Here is a 16,904-nt window from a genome sequence, read left to right as displayed (position 1 = left end):
GAAGCCGGTTTAGAAAACTCAGAGTGAAAAACGATACTCAGGGTTGAGTAACCCCGAACTGTCCAACTCGGAATATTCGGTTTCAGAAAGGCTGATAACAAGTAGTTCAATCAACGCGGAGTTGCTTTAACCCCAAGTTAAGCGCGCGCACAAGGATACATAAAGCCCTGATCAGTGGAGCACAGATTAAGCGAGTCACCATGGAGACGGAGGGAAAGAAGGCGCGGTCAATGTATTTTACAGCGCTTGAGGCCGAAATTCTGATGGCAGCATATGCCGAATACATGCAAATTTTGCTGAAAAAAAGTAACACAGCCTCAGCTGCAAAAGAAAGGGAGCATGCATGGCAAAACATAGCCGACAGAGTCAATGCGTGAGTGTTAATTTAAACATTGATCTAGGGATTTCCACCCATTTAACACGTTATTTTATTATATTTCATTTTTTATTTTATACATTTTATTTTGTGACGTGATGTGAGCACAGGTGCAACCCAACAGGCCCCAAACGTGCCTGGCAGCAAGTAAAAATGAAATATAAAAATATAGTCCAAACAGGTGAGGTGTAATTGTATTGTGAGCCATAGTGCTTGGTCTGTTTGCCCGATGTAAATCAATTGCAGTTAGAGGCTACATTAATTTCCCCTCTGTAAGCACTTATTGAAATTATCTGAGCACATTACAAGTACATATTTGCTTACTCTGTATGCTCAAATGTGACCCGTTATAGCCAACAGAAAAAAAGCGGAGGCCCGAAAAACAGGTGGGGGTCCTCCACCACCACCACGCACAGAGCCTGGCCACTTGGCTTCCACATTTGTGATAATGTTGGCAGCATCACATATGATCTTCACAGTGCAGAGAACACAAATTAGCATCCATTACTATGATGAAATAATTTGTTAGTTTGAAATGCTACAGAGAACTATGCACCTGTACATTAATGCTGTGGAAAGACTTCCTGTTCACATAGTCTCCTTCATTTACTGAAGGAGCAATGATTGGAATGTGAGTGCCATCTATACAGCCAATCACGCCTGGGAACCGTGAGAATAAATGTAAAATTTAAGTAGTAGTTCAAGTATCACCACATCATGAATTAAGTTTTGTTCATCCTGCTACCTGCAATTTTGTGGCATCCCTCTTTGATGAATCTTGTGGGTCTATGACCGGGGAACACCACAGACGAGTGCAGGAGACGTTTCAGTGCAACTGTAACATTCCTGACTGCCCGACAGACGGTAGCCTTGGAAACGTGCTCAGCATCACCAATATTATACAGAAAGCTCCCGTTTGCAAAAAACCGAAGTGCAATACAAATAATATGTAATGAACTGAGAGCATGTCCGCGATGTGTCACATGAGCAATATTAGGCCTGAGGATGTTATTCACATAAATTATAGATTGTGCTGAAAAACGGTAACGTTCACACAGAAAATCATCAGGAAATGATAAAATGTCCAAACGCGCTCTAATCACTCTCTCCTGGCGGAGAGCTCTGCGGAGAATTTGGGCTTCAACATCTACTGGCTCTTCAAGGAAGGGGCACGCCATGTCTGACACTTCCTACAGTCAGGTTTCCGACACAGAGGCGGAGAACGTCAGGGTTAGTTGAAGTAAACCTGCTAGGGAGCAGGTTAGCTTCACAGAGTGTGTCGTCATAGTGACTCACTCAGGATTAATCTAAACTCGCTTTGTGAAACTGAAAACCCAGAGTTTTCATTAACTCAGGGTATACTTACTCAGAGTTTGCACTAAACCGGCTTCCTGAAATAGGGCCCTGGCCTCTTTACATTTTCTCCAATCATCCCTGTTTCTAGAGTCTCGCCCCATCTGCAGGCAGTCCAAGAGAAACTGCCTCTGCCATTTTCTTCTTCTTAATCTTTGATTTTTCTCTTCACTTTCTCCATTGGGTCTTCTTAGACGCACTTTCCAGAAAGCAGCAACATTTTTTGTGCCCCATTTTTCAAATTGTGCATCTTACTTCAGCTTAATGTGTTTACTGTTTTGTTTTTACACAGGTCATGTAAAAGAAATCCTACCAGAGACTCGACAAAGCTGAACTGAAAGACAGCACGGGCAATAAATCAGAGCAGCACAGAACTTAAGCACACATATATAAGGTGATTTAACAAATCATGTCTGTTGTAAATGAGTAAGCCATTTATCGACCTGACTCAGGTTTTAAATCATCATCAGAAAAGACTGAATCCTGACCTGAGAATCCCAAGTGTACACTTTGGACTCTCCACTGCAGAAAATAGAAGCTTCACTCCTGAATCCTGCAGGTTGTTGTTACCCAGATCCAGCTCTGTCAGACGGGAGGACTGGGAGCTCAGGACTGAGGACAGAGCTTCACAGCTTCTGTCTGACAGGTTACAGCCACTCAGTCTGAAGAAAGGATGACAAGAAGACATGAAACACTTGTGTTCAAGTATATTCATGGCGCCATGAGGAGCTACTACATTTACAGTATTTCAACACTGTTTCAGGACATGCTGGAATCCTTATTGCCTCATGTTACAAAAGACAAATGTGGCAGTTTACTGTGACTTGCACAGATTCATTAAAAAAACAAAACATACACACAATGTTAATTTTTTCCAAATTAAATTGATTAAATGATGTTAATTGATGAAAAAAAAATCGATATTGCTTGATCTGACCTCAGCGTTTCCAGTTTGCAGTATTGACTCTTTATCCCAGCAGACAGAAGCTTCAGTCCTGAATCCTGCAGGTTGTTGTTACCCAGGTCCAGCTCTGTCAGACGGGAGGACTGGGAGCTCAGGACTGAGGACAGAGCTTCACAGCTTCTGTCTGACAGGTTACAGCCACTCAGTCTGAAATCAAGGTGGAAGGGAGACAAGATCAACCAAACAAATCAGAGCTTTATTGCTTTTTTGTTGTTTTTAAGCAGAAATCAGTGAGGTGCTGGTAGATTCTGTTCTTTTGGTTTATTACCCAACAACACACACATACACTAAGATTTGTGACTTTTGTAATAGTAGCATTTACAATGCAAAGCAACAGCGATCACAGATTGAAGGGGCCTGAATAAAACTACAATGCAGTGATTTTTAAGATGACCTGTTCTTCCAATTTCCAACAACAGATTTCTCCAACCTTACAGTTAAAAATAATTCTTCATCTCATACTGAATCTTGGTGCCCCTCCCCCAGTTTATTAAAATGAAGAGGTACTGAAGTTGCTGTAAGTGATGTGTGATGCCACTGATTTCCTTTCTGATCCAATACAAAGTAAAATTCAGGCTGGTATCTGCGATACTGATGAAAACTATTCCTTCAGAATCAATACAAGACATAAGAAAATATGTTTTGTATAACATAAAAAGCCTGAATTTTAAAATATTCAGTTAATAATCAAAAACAGATGTGACTGAAAATAATAAAACTGAGAAACATTTCATGGCCATTGCTACGGGCCATTCGATCCTTTTACAACCATTGCAAGAGCTTGGTTGGCATAGCCGGCAATAAGTTGGATAGTAATAAGTCCGGTGGGTGATGGGCTCCACCAGGGCTGCCCTTTGTCACCGATTCTGTTCATAAATTTTATGTTTAAAGGCTGTATCAAAAGTTCATTCAAGTTACAATATTGTGGTCAAAAGTTCTCCTTTTTTCTTTTATACTATACAACTACGCTGGCTCATGGTTTTAGGACATGGATCTGTCATGGAAGAAATCTATGACCACTTTTAATCAACATTTTAAAAATAAACATGATCACAGATTTACTCACAGAGCCTTGTTGGAGGCTTTGACCACTGGCAGCAGCCTCAGAAGAGCCTCCTCTGAAGCAGAGTATTTCTTCAGGTCAAACACATCCAGATCTTCTTCTGATGACAGTAAGATGAAGACCAGAGCTGACCACTGAGCAGGAGACAGTTCATCTGTGGAGAGACGTCCTGATCTCAGGGACTGTTGGATCTCCTCCACTAGAGAACGATCATTCAGTTCATTCAGACAGTGGAACAGATTGATGCTTTTCTCTGCAGACAGATTCTCACTGAGCTTCTTCTTGATGTACTGGACTGTTTTCTTATTGGTCTGTGAGCTACTTCCTGTCTGTGTCAGCAGACCTCGTAGGAGAGTCTGATTGGTCTGCAGTGAAAGACCCAGGAGGAAGCGGAGGAACAAGTCCAGGTGTCCATTTGGACTCTGCAAGGCCTTGTTCACAGCACTCTGGTGGAGAGACTCTTTTTTTCTAAAAAAACTAGACCGCTTGGAGGTTGTTTGTTGTTCTTCCAGCAGATTGAGTCCAGAGTTGATGAAGGTCCGATGGACATGAAGAGCAGCCAGAAACTCCTGAACACTCAGATGGATGAAGCAGAACACCTTGTCCTGGTACAGTCCTCTCTCCTCTTTAAAGATCTGTGTGAACACTCCTGAGTACACTGAGGCTGCTCTGATATCGATGCCACACTCTGTCAGGTCTGATTCATAGAAGATCAGGTTTCCTTTCTGCAGCTGATCAAAAGCCAGTTTTCCCAGAGATTTAATCATCTTCCTGTTCTTTTTATTCCAGTGTGGATCTGTCTCAGCTCCTCCATCATACTTGACCTTCTTCACTTTGGCCTGAACCACCAGGAAGTGGATGTACATCTCAGTCAGGGTGTTGGGCAGCTGTCCTCCCTCTCTGGTTTCCAGCACATCCTCCAGAACTGTAGCAGTGATCCAGCAGAAGACTGGGATGTGGCACATGATGTGGAGGCTTCGTGATGTCTTGATGTGGGAGATGATGCTGCTGGCCTGCTCCTCATCTCTGAATCTCTTCCTGAAGTACTCCTCCTTCTGTGGGTCAGTGAACCCTCTGACCTCTGTCACCATGCCAACACAGTCAGGAGGGATCTGATTGGCTGCTGCAGGTCGTGTGGTTATCCAGAGGCGAGCAGAGGGAAGCAGTTTCCCCCTGATGAGGTTTATCAGCAGCACATCCACTGAGGTGGACTTTCTAGGGTCAGTTAGGATTGTAGTTTTGTTGAAGTCCAAATTAAGTCGACACTCATCCAGACCATCAAAGATGAACACAACCTGGAAGTCTTCAAAGCTGCAGATTCCTGCTTCTTTGGTTTCAGTAAAGAAGTGATGAACAAGTCCCACCAAGCTGAACTTTTCCTCTTTCAGCACATTCAGCTCTCTGAAAGTGAATGGAAATATGAACTGGATGTCCTGGTTGGCTTTGTCTTCAGCCCAGTCCAGGCTGTATTTCTGTGTTAAGACTGTTTTCCCAATGCCAGCCACTCCCTTTGTCAGCACTGTTCTGATTGGTTCATCTCTTCCAGGTGAGGCTTTAAAGATGTCTTCTTGTCTGATGGTTGTTTCTGGTCTGTCTGGTTTCCTGGATGCTGTTTCAATCTGTCTGACCTCATGTTCATCATTGACCTCTGCAGTCCCTCCCTCTGTGATGTAGAGCTCTGTGTAGATCTGATTCAGGAGGGTTGGGTTTCCTGCTTTAGCGATGCCCTCAAACACACACTGGAACTTCTTCTTCAGGGTGGATTTAAGGTTACGATGACAAACAGCAGCTGGAAGTTCTGAATAATAATAATAAAAATACAACTTTAACAATCATATTTTACAAAATGCTGATGACAATTTCTGACCCACTGAGAAATGACTGAACACACTGGTGTCACAAGTCTCTCATTTATCCAGCAGCTTAAATCTTTAGATAAATCCTCTTACGTCTCTGCAGACGGTCAGCCAGCTCCTCCTGCTTCATTCTCCTCAGGAAGTCCACTGTGATCTTCACAAATGCCTCTCTGCTGTTTCTCCTCTGCTCATCATCCTCCCTCTGAAACTCCAAGCACTGGGGCTTATTTGGATTCAGAGCCTTCTGGATCTTCTTCAGCTCGTTCTTCACAAAAGTGATGATGTTGTCCTCCAGCAGCTGGAACAGAATACTTTATGAATGACCCACCACTCTGAACTTTAGTCCACACAACATCCACTTCTTTACCATCAAGGGGCATATCATCCACGAACTCTTTACCAATTATAGGTTTGACTTTATCTGATTAACTGAGACTTTGTCCACAACTCCAAGATCCCAAAACGTTGATGCTGTTCATATGAATGCAGCGATTTCAGTGGGAGAAACATTTCACTGGTGTTCAGAGCTGAACTACCAACAGGTTGATGATCAAAGCCAGAAACTTGGAGATGTTTCAGGTGACTGAGTTGATCGTACAGACAACTGGTCTTAAAGGTTCACTCTGTTTACACATACAGATCAGTATTTAAGGTTTGACTCTCATCATCCACTGGGGCACAAACTGGGCGTCATCAGGACGCTACAACACAGAACAAACACCATCCCCACAGACACAGCAGCCAGCGAAGCAGAAGAACTTCACATCAAGAAGGTCCTGAGTAAATGTGAACGCTGGTTTGAGGGCGGAGTCAAGGAGGCCATTTATGTGAAAAGGAAAGACCATCTCTGAATGAAGGAGGGGCCTAAGGGTACAACTGTCACCATCTTACATGCTGTGATTGCAGCCATTCCCCAGCTCTCTGTGAACTGGACTCATGACCATTGATCAACAACCATTGATCAATGGTCCTGACAATATGTGTACCAATGATCAATGAACTGACCTCCCAGCCCATTGTTCCTTCAGTGGGCTGGTTTCAGTCATACAAATGTCCTGTTTATGAGATTGAAACCTGCAGTCAGCTGAGACTGAAGAAGTCACCTGATGATGATGGAACGTTTCTCCCACTGAAAACATCCAGATGAACAGAATCAAGCTTTTTGGGATTTACGTACCTGGATGATTGAGCATCAAGACACAACTCTGTGACTTTTCTCAGATGAATAAATCCTCTCCTCCAGCTTTGTTTACATCTACCAGCCCTGTGGCGCTGCCCAGGGACAATAATCTATGTGAGAGGTGGAAAGTCATACAGGTGTCTGCTCCTGCCTTCAGTTATTTTATCTACTGTGTGTCAACTGGCTGAACCTCCTCCAACTGTCTACTGTCTCCCTAAACTCAACAATGACTTCGTGATCTATCCATTCTCTGACCAAACACATCCTGCTGCAGGAGGTTAACATAGCAGCCAATGATGATCCCACTCACTGTGAACAACACATTTGGACCTGATTTGCTGCTCTGGTTTACACGTGAACTTCCACTGCTGCTGTCACCAAGTTGAGAGGCTCTACAGAAAAACTGGACTTGTCCATAAAAATCATAAACTACATTACAAGGACAGCATTGCTCAATCAACTCTAATTACTACTGACATGTTATCTCTTCTAACTAAGGTACAGACACTCAAACTTGCTGCTTTCAGTGAGAAGTCAAATGTCTGAATATGAGCTGGAAGCCGCTGAGAGTCCTCCTCCTTCCCGTGGGGTTTACTTCCTCTACTACTTTCACTATAAACACGCCCCTTTCATGCACCTGCAGAGGGCCACCAGCAGATGGAGCTGTCTTAAACAAATCCACTTGGATAGTTAGCTGTAGATGATTTTCTCAGTATAATTGTAGGACTTTGAGTTATTCTTTTGATTTATTTAAACTCTTATATTGTGCACAAGTGTTGAGCGACCCATAATTTCTCTGTACTTTTCATAAGAGCAGCCAGACTTTCAGCTAGTTTTTCTTTGCTCTGCAGGTTTTATGAAGGTGTGTCAAAGTTGTTCTTTGGACATTGGCTGCTTATTAAATCATTTTCAGTCCTCGTACAGAAACACTCTTCAAGCTAAATCCAAGTGTGTTAGACCAGAGTTAACCTGATAGATATGTGTGGGTGTGTAACTCTTAGAAGCTGTTTGGCTGCTTTTTATGGGGGCTGGGTCTTTGGAAAGTGTTTTAGTAACACACCCTGAACTGCACACTTTAACAAACAACATGAGATTTTAACAGTAATGTAAAACTCATGTGATTCACTGTTATTAAGCACAAACACATCTATGGCCCTGTTTCCATTAGTAGCTGCTCAGATCGACTCACCACAGGTCACCACGACTGGACTGGATCCACTGGTTTCCATTACAGTTGAGGACCACCTAATGTGGTCGTCTCAATACAGCCGAGTGTCAGCTCACATCATTAGTAAGTGCTAATGCTGCTAATTTCCATCATATTTGTCATTTATTGCTCAAAGTTATTGAAGAAACAGTTATTCAGCTTCATTCCCACTGATCTCGACTACAAACTGTTTCACTTTGGTTTCTGTTTAAAGCCTCGATGTTTAAAACGTTTCCCTGTGATCACATTTGCACCGTCTGATTTCAAAGTTTGTTTTCTTTTGGTCATTTAGTCCACAGAGTCCTTGGTGTTCTGAAAGGGACCTATAAATAAATGCATTATTATTAATATTAAAGTAGTTGTTGTACATGTACAGACCATAAATATGGAGTCCAGCTGTGTTTGATGCTGCTGGGCAGACTGACCACTGGGAACCTCTGAGCTCTGCTGCTCCACTCTGTGGAGGAACCATGAAGGATTAGATCAACACAGGATAAAGATCCAGGAGTTTCTGCTCAAATAACTTCATCTGAATCAAGTCTGTCAAGTTTTAAACTCTCAGATTGTGAACATATCAGTAATTTTCAGTCTGTTTTCATGGACGTCCTTTCAGTGGTGATGTCAGGGATGATTTTGAAGAAGCTCATTAAACTGAACCATCAGCAGATCACTGCTCCAAAACCAGAACATGATCCGAGTCTCCCTCCACCACCAGAACACCAGCTTTACTAACGTGGTAGATCAGTGTAGTACAGATCAATAACTGATGAGTCATTTGATCAAAATCACTGAGTGCTTCACGTCTGACCCTCTGATGCTTCTGTAGACATTTTGCATATTTAATGAATGTCTGACAGTTTTACATTCATTCTATGAACACAGTGGAAATGTTGTGTTATAGTCTCCATGTTGTTTCCAGCATCATAAATTCTTAAGTTCAGAAAATTTGATTCTTTCTTCACAGCTGAAAAACAACAACATTTATTCTCTATTGAAATCTGCATCGTCCACTCCAAAGGTCACAATCTGAAGGTAACATCTGGTTTTGTTCCCTGTGGTTAACTCTGAGCATCAGTATGGTGGGATTTATCCACTACATCCACACCACTGTGGTTCAGTGTTGTCCTGATGGAGTAACAGCAGCCAGTATGATCCAGGCTTTAGCTGCTGGGTCTCTGTGTGACCTCTCAGACTGTTTAACAGATCAGACACAAAGAGAATCAGAGCAGCTCTGTTCTTTAAAGACAAACATGAACCCACTCAGGTCACACTTTCCCCACAGATATGAGCATCACTGTCCTCAAACAGCAAATGACCAAGTCGAACATTTGGATCTTTTCTCTTTCATTGTTTTCTTTTTAATGAATCTTTGTAACAATCTGAGGATGTTTCAGGTCATATTTATCCAGGAAACACAAACATGTAAAGGAGTCATCACAGCTCTCTGACCTCGTTGCTCCAGGTTCACCACTGAAGTTTGGATTATAATCTTTGGACCAGTCACTCCTCACAGACGGACAGCTGGACCCTGCAGACTGTGACCTCTGACCTCTGCAGACACAAACATGATTGAAGCAGCTGTGATCACACAGACTGCAGATAATGCAGCTGTTTCCTGTCAGTAACATCCTCTTAGATTAGAGTTCAGCTTTTTACAGGAAAACTGGACAAAACTGATTTTTGTTACAAACTCATTTTCATTTCCTCTCAGCTCACAAACACAGTCAGACAATCAACCAGAGTCAACACTGATTATAATGTCAGTGCAGAATTATTTCTGTTACTCAGTGAGTTCAGCTCTCTGACCTCGTTGCTCCAGGTTCACCACTGAAGTCTGGATTATAACCTTTGGACCGGTCACTCCTCACAGACGGACAGCTGGACCCTGCAGACTCTGCTCTGTCCTCCTCTTCCTCCATCATCATCTTCAGTCAGTCTGAGAGGTAAACCACAAACACTCAGTGAGTTCACATTAACAGGAGGAACTGAGTTACAGTCGCTGACCTCTGACCTGTCATGTGACCATGAAACCAGGTCAATATATCTGTAGGTTCAGTCATCCAGGTCATGTGATCTAAGGAGCTTGGAGAGAAAAGAGACGTCTTTAAGTTTCTGGAAGACGTTTCATCTGAGAAGCTTCTTCAGCTCTAAAACCAAACGGTGGAGAGTCCCAGATATTTAAACCTGAGAGGGAAAGAAAGCATGTCGCTGACCCACCACTGATGTTATTTCAAGGAGGAAACTGAGAGCCTTTGCACCAGGAGCACAAACATCAGCTCCAGCAATGATCCACTGATGTGTTTTTATTCCATGTATGAATGTTGTTATTGACAGAGATGACGTTTGTGTGTCAGTGATGCAGTGACTGTTGTTGTTACCTGTACAGGCTGGTTAGACTCTATGAAACAGATCATACAGATCTCTGCATGTTAGAAGAGACTATTAAAGGTCATGAATGAGACAAAGGCAGGGAGGCGTCCTTTACAGCTAAACAGCAGAGTGAGAGAACAGCCAGCACCTCTACATTTATCACATTATACAGCACATGTATGATACTGACAGGGATGAGAAGAATTTAGTGATTCTGATCCCATCATTGATATTACTTATTGATTCTCAGTAGCTCTGCTCTGACAGTCACCACCATCACTGAGCAGCATATCAAAGACATTTGTGCACATTAACTGCATGTTGTGGCTCAAATGTTTGTGCATGTTGGAGGCATTTCCTCTTTGTTGTGATCAGTGTTGGTCATTACTCAAAACAGTCATTATTACACATATTACACAGAACACTTTAATTAAAAGTAATGGAGTACGTTACTTCATTACTCCTCATAACATTACTTTGATGTCACTGTGTGAAATGAACAAATGAGCATGTAACAACATAAAGCTGAGGTACAGCCCCACACACCAACACAGATCCTGATGAGGTCACGTGATGTTTCTCTGAGTGTTTATGAACACAAATCAAAGATGAAACAGCACAAAGACACTTCAAAGTGATTCTACTGTAGAAACATGAACAGGTAGAAACCTGCAGCCTGACTGCTCATCACTTTGTTACCTGTTCAAGTTCAGCAGCAGCAGCTCACTTTATCACGGTGCTGGTCTGGGGTCAGTGTTTACTCAGCTTTAACCTCACTCTGGGTTCTAGGTTAGCTTAGTGTTAGCTTAGTGTTAGCATGCTGTGTGCTAGCTCAGCGTCAGAGCTCTGCAGGTGTCTCGTGTGTAAACATTAATCACAGTGACAGTAAAGGAGGTAAAGGGCTGTGACGTCATCACGTACGCTGCGTCCTCTGTGGGCTCTGAGTGAACTCAAAGTACAAACTACAAGTACACAAACACGAACGTAGCTCAGAGTGGCGGACACACTCGGCCTCGTTGGTCCAGCTGTGAGTCCGTTACCGTGAACTATGGAGCGGCAGATTTGTGCTGAACTAAGCTGCACACAGCTGATGTTAGCCAGGAAACATTACACACTGACTTTAATGGAGAGACCGGAAATACAAACACACACAGTTTGTTGTGTGAAGAAATCAAACACGAGCTGAACAAACAGTAAAGTTCCTAAAGACAAACTGTTAAAGGAGGAAACAAAGCAAACTTACAGTTTCTTCACACACCAACAACAAGCTCCACTCCACACCTGGACACTAAACACGGACACACAGGTGAGCTGCTTCCTGGAAGGAGGCGGGGCTCCACCTGAAACTCAGCACAGGTGGGAGGGGCTCAGCTCTGTGTGTGCTGATGTGTTAACTTTAAAAATATGCCGTCTGACTGCTCAGACTGAGTCAGAGTAAAGTTCACATGCTGACGTGTGGAGACATGAAACCTTGTTGTAGCTGCAGGTGTGAACACACTGATCCCAGATCAGCTCTGCTGTGTTTGTAACATGAACATTTCTGCTGCAAAGCTTCAAATGTTCAGCATGTTTCTCTGTTTCCAGTCTATAGATCCAGTCACACTTTCTACCTTCACCTGTGCAGTAAAGACTGAGAGCAGAGCTGAAAGCAAGCGTCCAATCAGTGAGCAGCATCAACACCTGAGCTTCATTCAGACTCTGTTATTGAAGATGTTGTTGGTACAAAGTTCATCTGCTGCTCACATGAATCCATGAAAGATTTATTTCACTGAATGTTTCTTCAAAGCTCATTTCAACCTGTTGAAGTCATGAATGAAAGTGCAGACTGAGAGTGGATCACATGATGTTTGAGGTGTGTCATGTGACATGTTCAGTATTGTCACACATGTCTAGATTGTCCCTGATATCATAACTGCTCAAACACTGATGATTATATTTGAAGAATTATTCCTGATGGCAGCAAAGTTTGAATGGAGCTCTCTGTCTGTGCTGATTTGTCGCCCTCTGGAGGTCAAAGCACAAACTGCATGATGTCACTGTAACCACCACAGAGACAGGAAGTGTTTTTATGACTGAAACACTGAAATGATGCTAACGGCTGTCGTTAGGCTCACTGACAGCAGTGCTGATGTGTTCATGTCAAACACTGGCTCAGGTCAGACTCCTTCATCCTTCTCCAGCGTGAGGCCGCCCTCAGACCCACAGGAGCTCTGACCTTTGACCTCCTGACCCTAACCATTTTAGTCTTGTTGCATCTGCAAATCCATCCAAACTGTAGCCGAGCAAAAGAAGCTGGAAGTTGTTCTATGAATGATGTTGTTGAAGGAGCTTGGAAAGAAAAGCGTCTGGACTTCTTTAAGTTGCTTGAAGAGGGACATGGACGTCTTAACGCCCACTCACATCCTGGGACATTTGATCACAGGAAATCACATGATAGCGTGGGGCTAGATCTCACAATGGGTTCACCCAAGACACGAGTAGTTCTTTATGTTTCTCGTGCACGGGAGAGAACTGGACCAATGCCGTTCCTTCGCTTGACCACAGTCGCTCTCGTCCGTTCCCTCGTAACACTGTTCTTTTATTGAGGTTACATGAATATACATAGGTTCATTAACATACACGTGAACAAAGGTACCAGTCTGTATGCTATGTAGGTGTGTGTGTGTGTGTGTGTGTGTGTGTGTGTGTGTGTGTGTGTGGAGTCAGAGTGTGACCCCATAAACGACTTCCCTAAACCTGCTGGTCTGGAAGTCCAGCAGTTCATCTAAACAAAAGGCACTTAGACTAAAACAGACATCCTACCACAAAACAATAAGAAGGTAGCACCTCTCCCATGATCCCAGGACGTGGGTGTGAATGCCAGAACACTCTGGAGTCACACAAAGTCTTTAAAGACTACTATCATTACACAATTGGTTCTACACCTCTAAGCATATATGGTTAGATATTCCCCAATAACAATGACAATGATAAAATATAAATCCAACAATGGTTTTCAGGGTTTTTATCGTTACCTTCGTTTCCCTGGGTCTTTTCCCGTGTTGTAGTCGTGTGTCTTATTTTGAAAGAAATGTTTACGCGTTACCATAGCGACCAGAGAGCATTAAGGGTGCAGACAGGTGCATCCAACAACATTTTATTTTCCCTTATTTGATTTATGGACCTAACTGTATGAACTGGACTTTGGCTTTAATGCTGCTCCTCTTCATCATTGCTGTGTTGCATTTCCATCATCCTGCTGCTGGATTCACTGCAGGCTTTAACAAACACTCCTTTGGGTCCAGGCCCAGCCACGTGTTTGTAAGCTGCTGTGCTCCTCACAAATAAAGCCTGAAGCAGCTCAGACTGTTAGAAGCAGCACTGAGCCCTGTTACAGTTATAGTGTTAGAGCAGCGGCTGCAGCCTACAGCATTTAAACTAGCTGACAGTAAACACATCAGTCCAGATGTTACCACATTACTTTGTGATGCTGAGAGTTAAAGGAGACTGGCTGATTAAAATCCCATTCCTTACATCACCGTCCTCTGCTCTGACTGCTTTCATTTAATCACAATCAGAATACTTTTTTGATCCCCAGGGGAAATTATTTAGGTTACAGTGCTGCAGCACAAACAGGAACAAAGACACAACACACTAAGTAAGAAATAGCACAATATACACAATATATACATGCATACATATGAGTCACTTATAAGTAACATGTGAGTGCTGGGGTCTATGACAGCAGGCAGGTCTGTATTTATGTCCAGGCTGACATGAACAGCTAGTAGTTCAGGGTTCAACACTCAGGAAAGTGTGTGACCTTCCACACTGACAGAAGATGCTAAACATGACTTTAAACTGTTGTTTGTTAAAGCCTCACAGATCTGAGAGCAGGGGCCCGTTCTTCGTACCTCGCTAAGTAGGTTAGCCGGATTAGATTGTTGACGATTTCGCGTGATCCTGGATCAGTCGGTTCCCCGAAGCTCATCCGGGACTTGCTGTCATAGCAACAGAGCCGTAAGCGTAAACCTGCTCGGGAGCAGGTTTACTTTATGTAAACAGGATTAGATCGCGGCCACGCAGGTATGTCCGCTTCATTTATACGAAAGCAACAGCGATATTTTTCCACTGTTTCACCATAAATAAATATTATCAATGTAACTAAAGATAATGCAGCACTTGATCCTTTTATTGATGTCACACAGATACATACAGGTCATTCCCTAAAAAAGGGAAATGTACTATTAACATTCTATTACATGTATGTGATTATTACAGATGTAATTCATATTTCAGAGTAGTAATTGTAAATTACTTCGTGTAATCAAGATGAGAGACCACGGCTATAAAAGCGAAGGTGGATTTGGGAAGCCTGTCGCAGCCATGTCCTGTCCGTATACGCGACCAACCCATTGCGGAAGGTGCAAGATTGATAAGGAGAGTCCTCAGAATTCAGCGTATATTGCGGGACAGACAGGATCCTTTAGCTCAGCGCGACAGTGTGCTCATAGAGAGATATCGATATTCCCGTGAGGGTATTATTTACTTAACCAACTTGTTGACGAGGGGGTGCAGGACCACCACCTGTCTTTTTTTGCTCTGCCCTTTTCTTGGTTGCTGTTATGAACAAACTAACAGAGTATTACAGGCCAGTATTACCTTGCCAAGAGACGCAAAGCAATCTAAGAGATAAATATTACCATTCTGTAGAATACTCCTGTATTCCACTTTTACTTGTTCCCATGTTCTTGTGGGTCCTGTTGTGGCTCTAATGTGAAAGGGGATATAATATAACATATTATAATATAATATAATGCCATATGATATTGGACAATATAGTGTCATATGATAGATCTACCCTACCGCCTACTGGTGTTGGCCAGAGGGGCCGATGGCGCGATATGGCAGCCTGGCTACAACCGTAGCTGCCTCCACCAGTGTGTGAATGTGGGAGTGAATGAATAGTGGTATCGTAAAGCGCTTTGGGTGCCTTGGAAAGCGCTATATAAACCCAATCCATTATCATTATTGTTATTATTAAATTACCTACGAGTTTGATTTGTCAGCAACTTTCTGCCAGCCCTCTCTCCTTGCTTTTGCAGCCTTTGCAGTGTTCTCTTGCATTCTGATTAAACTCTGAAACTCCTGAAATCCCTCACTCATGAGTTCTTGCTCTGCTGCCGGAAAATACCGAGCACGCCCCTTGGACATTTTCGCCGACCAATCAGCGGGTTGCCGATCAATGTTTCTACTATCGATGCGTAGCCCCTTTTACGACACCCAGTGATGTCACATTCCTGCGTCCAGCTGTAGTAATCGTCAACAGCAGGTGTGTTCGGGGAACCGGATTAGCGAGCTCACGGTTAGCGCGATGATTTGATCTTGGATGTGTCATTTGATCTTGGATGTAGTAAGCGACGTACGAAGAACGGGCCCCAGGGCTCAGTGGGTACATGAGCCTTTATACATGAAGGCTTTCTGTTTCCAGGAGAGGAAACATGTGATCCAGCTGTGTTTGGTCACATGGATCTGCTCTGCATGGATCACCTGACTAAAACATGTTGTTATTATTGTTCTTACAGTCTTAAATCGGTACATCAGGTGGGTCACATGACACCCGGGGGTGACAGCAGCATCTTTCCTCTTTAGAAAGCTGCTCTCTGTCCCAGGAGCTGTTGTCACAGTAACAGCAGGAACAGGAAGTCACATGCTCTCTGCTCTGTGATTGGCTGCTTCTTATCTCAGCTTCCTGCAGAGGGTGGGGTCTGCTGATGACGCACACCAACAGAAGTGTGACTTTCACTTCCTGTTTATTGCTGTTGTTCTTAAAGCTCTCAGGCGATGCTGCAGCGCCCCCTGCTGACACAAACTCCTCCCTCTGTCTCAGAGGTCACAGGTCAGCCTGCTGCAGAGGGTCTGCCTGTTCATGGACTTCCTGTTACAGAGACGGGTCTCAGCGTCAACACTGGTTTCTGATTGGACGGTGTGGAAAATGTTACGAGTTCAAAATATTGGGGATGGAGACAAGAGAAAAACCACAATAACAACACTGGTCCGGTCGGGTTGAGTCAAACGATGATTTTAATGATCACACACGTGGGAGATGGACACTGATGCAGACAGCCTCTGATCTCAAAATGGTGGAGCATTGCTCAAACTCTTATAGCCTCTGGTGCCTCCACCTTATCATAAAAGCCTAAACATTCACATGCTTTCTCTCACACAGCGCCTAAGCTACGACCTTGGCTCCCTGTTTATCTGCTCCTGCTGAGATGGGGCAGAAAACTCCAGCATGTTCTCTTCTAATCAGACAAATAAGGCGATGACTTTCTGCAAACAGTATTTCTTATAACTCAGCAGTATAATGCATCATAAACAATATCATTCATTCACAATAAGTCAACAGTTTAATATAATGCACATCAGTTTAACTAATGCAATAGTTATCAGCTTCTTCTAATTCAGGAGAATAATGCAAACTAAAACTACATAATAATTCACAATCTTTAATTAGGGGTATAACATGGCATAAAATAATATTATAATCTAACAA

General features: G+C 43.1%; 2 protein-coding genes across 3 annotated transcripts in view; both read right to left on the bottom strand.

Annotated features, from left to right (window-relative positions):
• The window catches only part of LOC146577207 (NACHT, LRR and PYD domains-containing protein 3-like), an 82,021-nt gene that overhangs the window by 21,627 nt on the left and 43,490 nt on the right, over positions 1–16,904 (bottom strand). The window lies entirely within an intron of this gene.
• LOC146577209 (protein NLRC3-like) lies at positions 3,756–8,021 on the bottom strand. Its single transcript, XM_085269720.1, has 2 exons — positions 7,982–8,021; positions 3,756–5,554 (listed from the first exon to the last, which is right to left on the bottom strand). Exons 1-2 carry the CDS (start codon positions 8,019–8,021, stop codon positions 3,756–3,758), a joined length of 1,839 nt encoding a protein of 612 aa, XP_085125846.1.

Source organism: Mchenga conophoros, linkage group LG3, assembly GCF_057382185.1.
Source record: "Mchenga conophoros isolate Kocher_MC1m ecotype Shallow Benthic linkage group LG3, M_conophoros_male_GT1.1, whole genome shotgun sequence".
Lineage (NCBI taxonomy): Eukaryota > Metazoa > Chordata > Actinopteri > Cichliformes > Cichlidae > Mchenga > Mchenga conophoros.
This window is presented reverse-complemented; position numbering and strand designations above follow the sequence as displayed.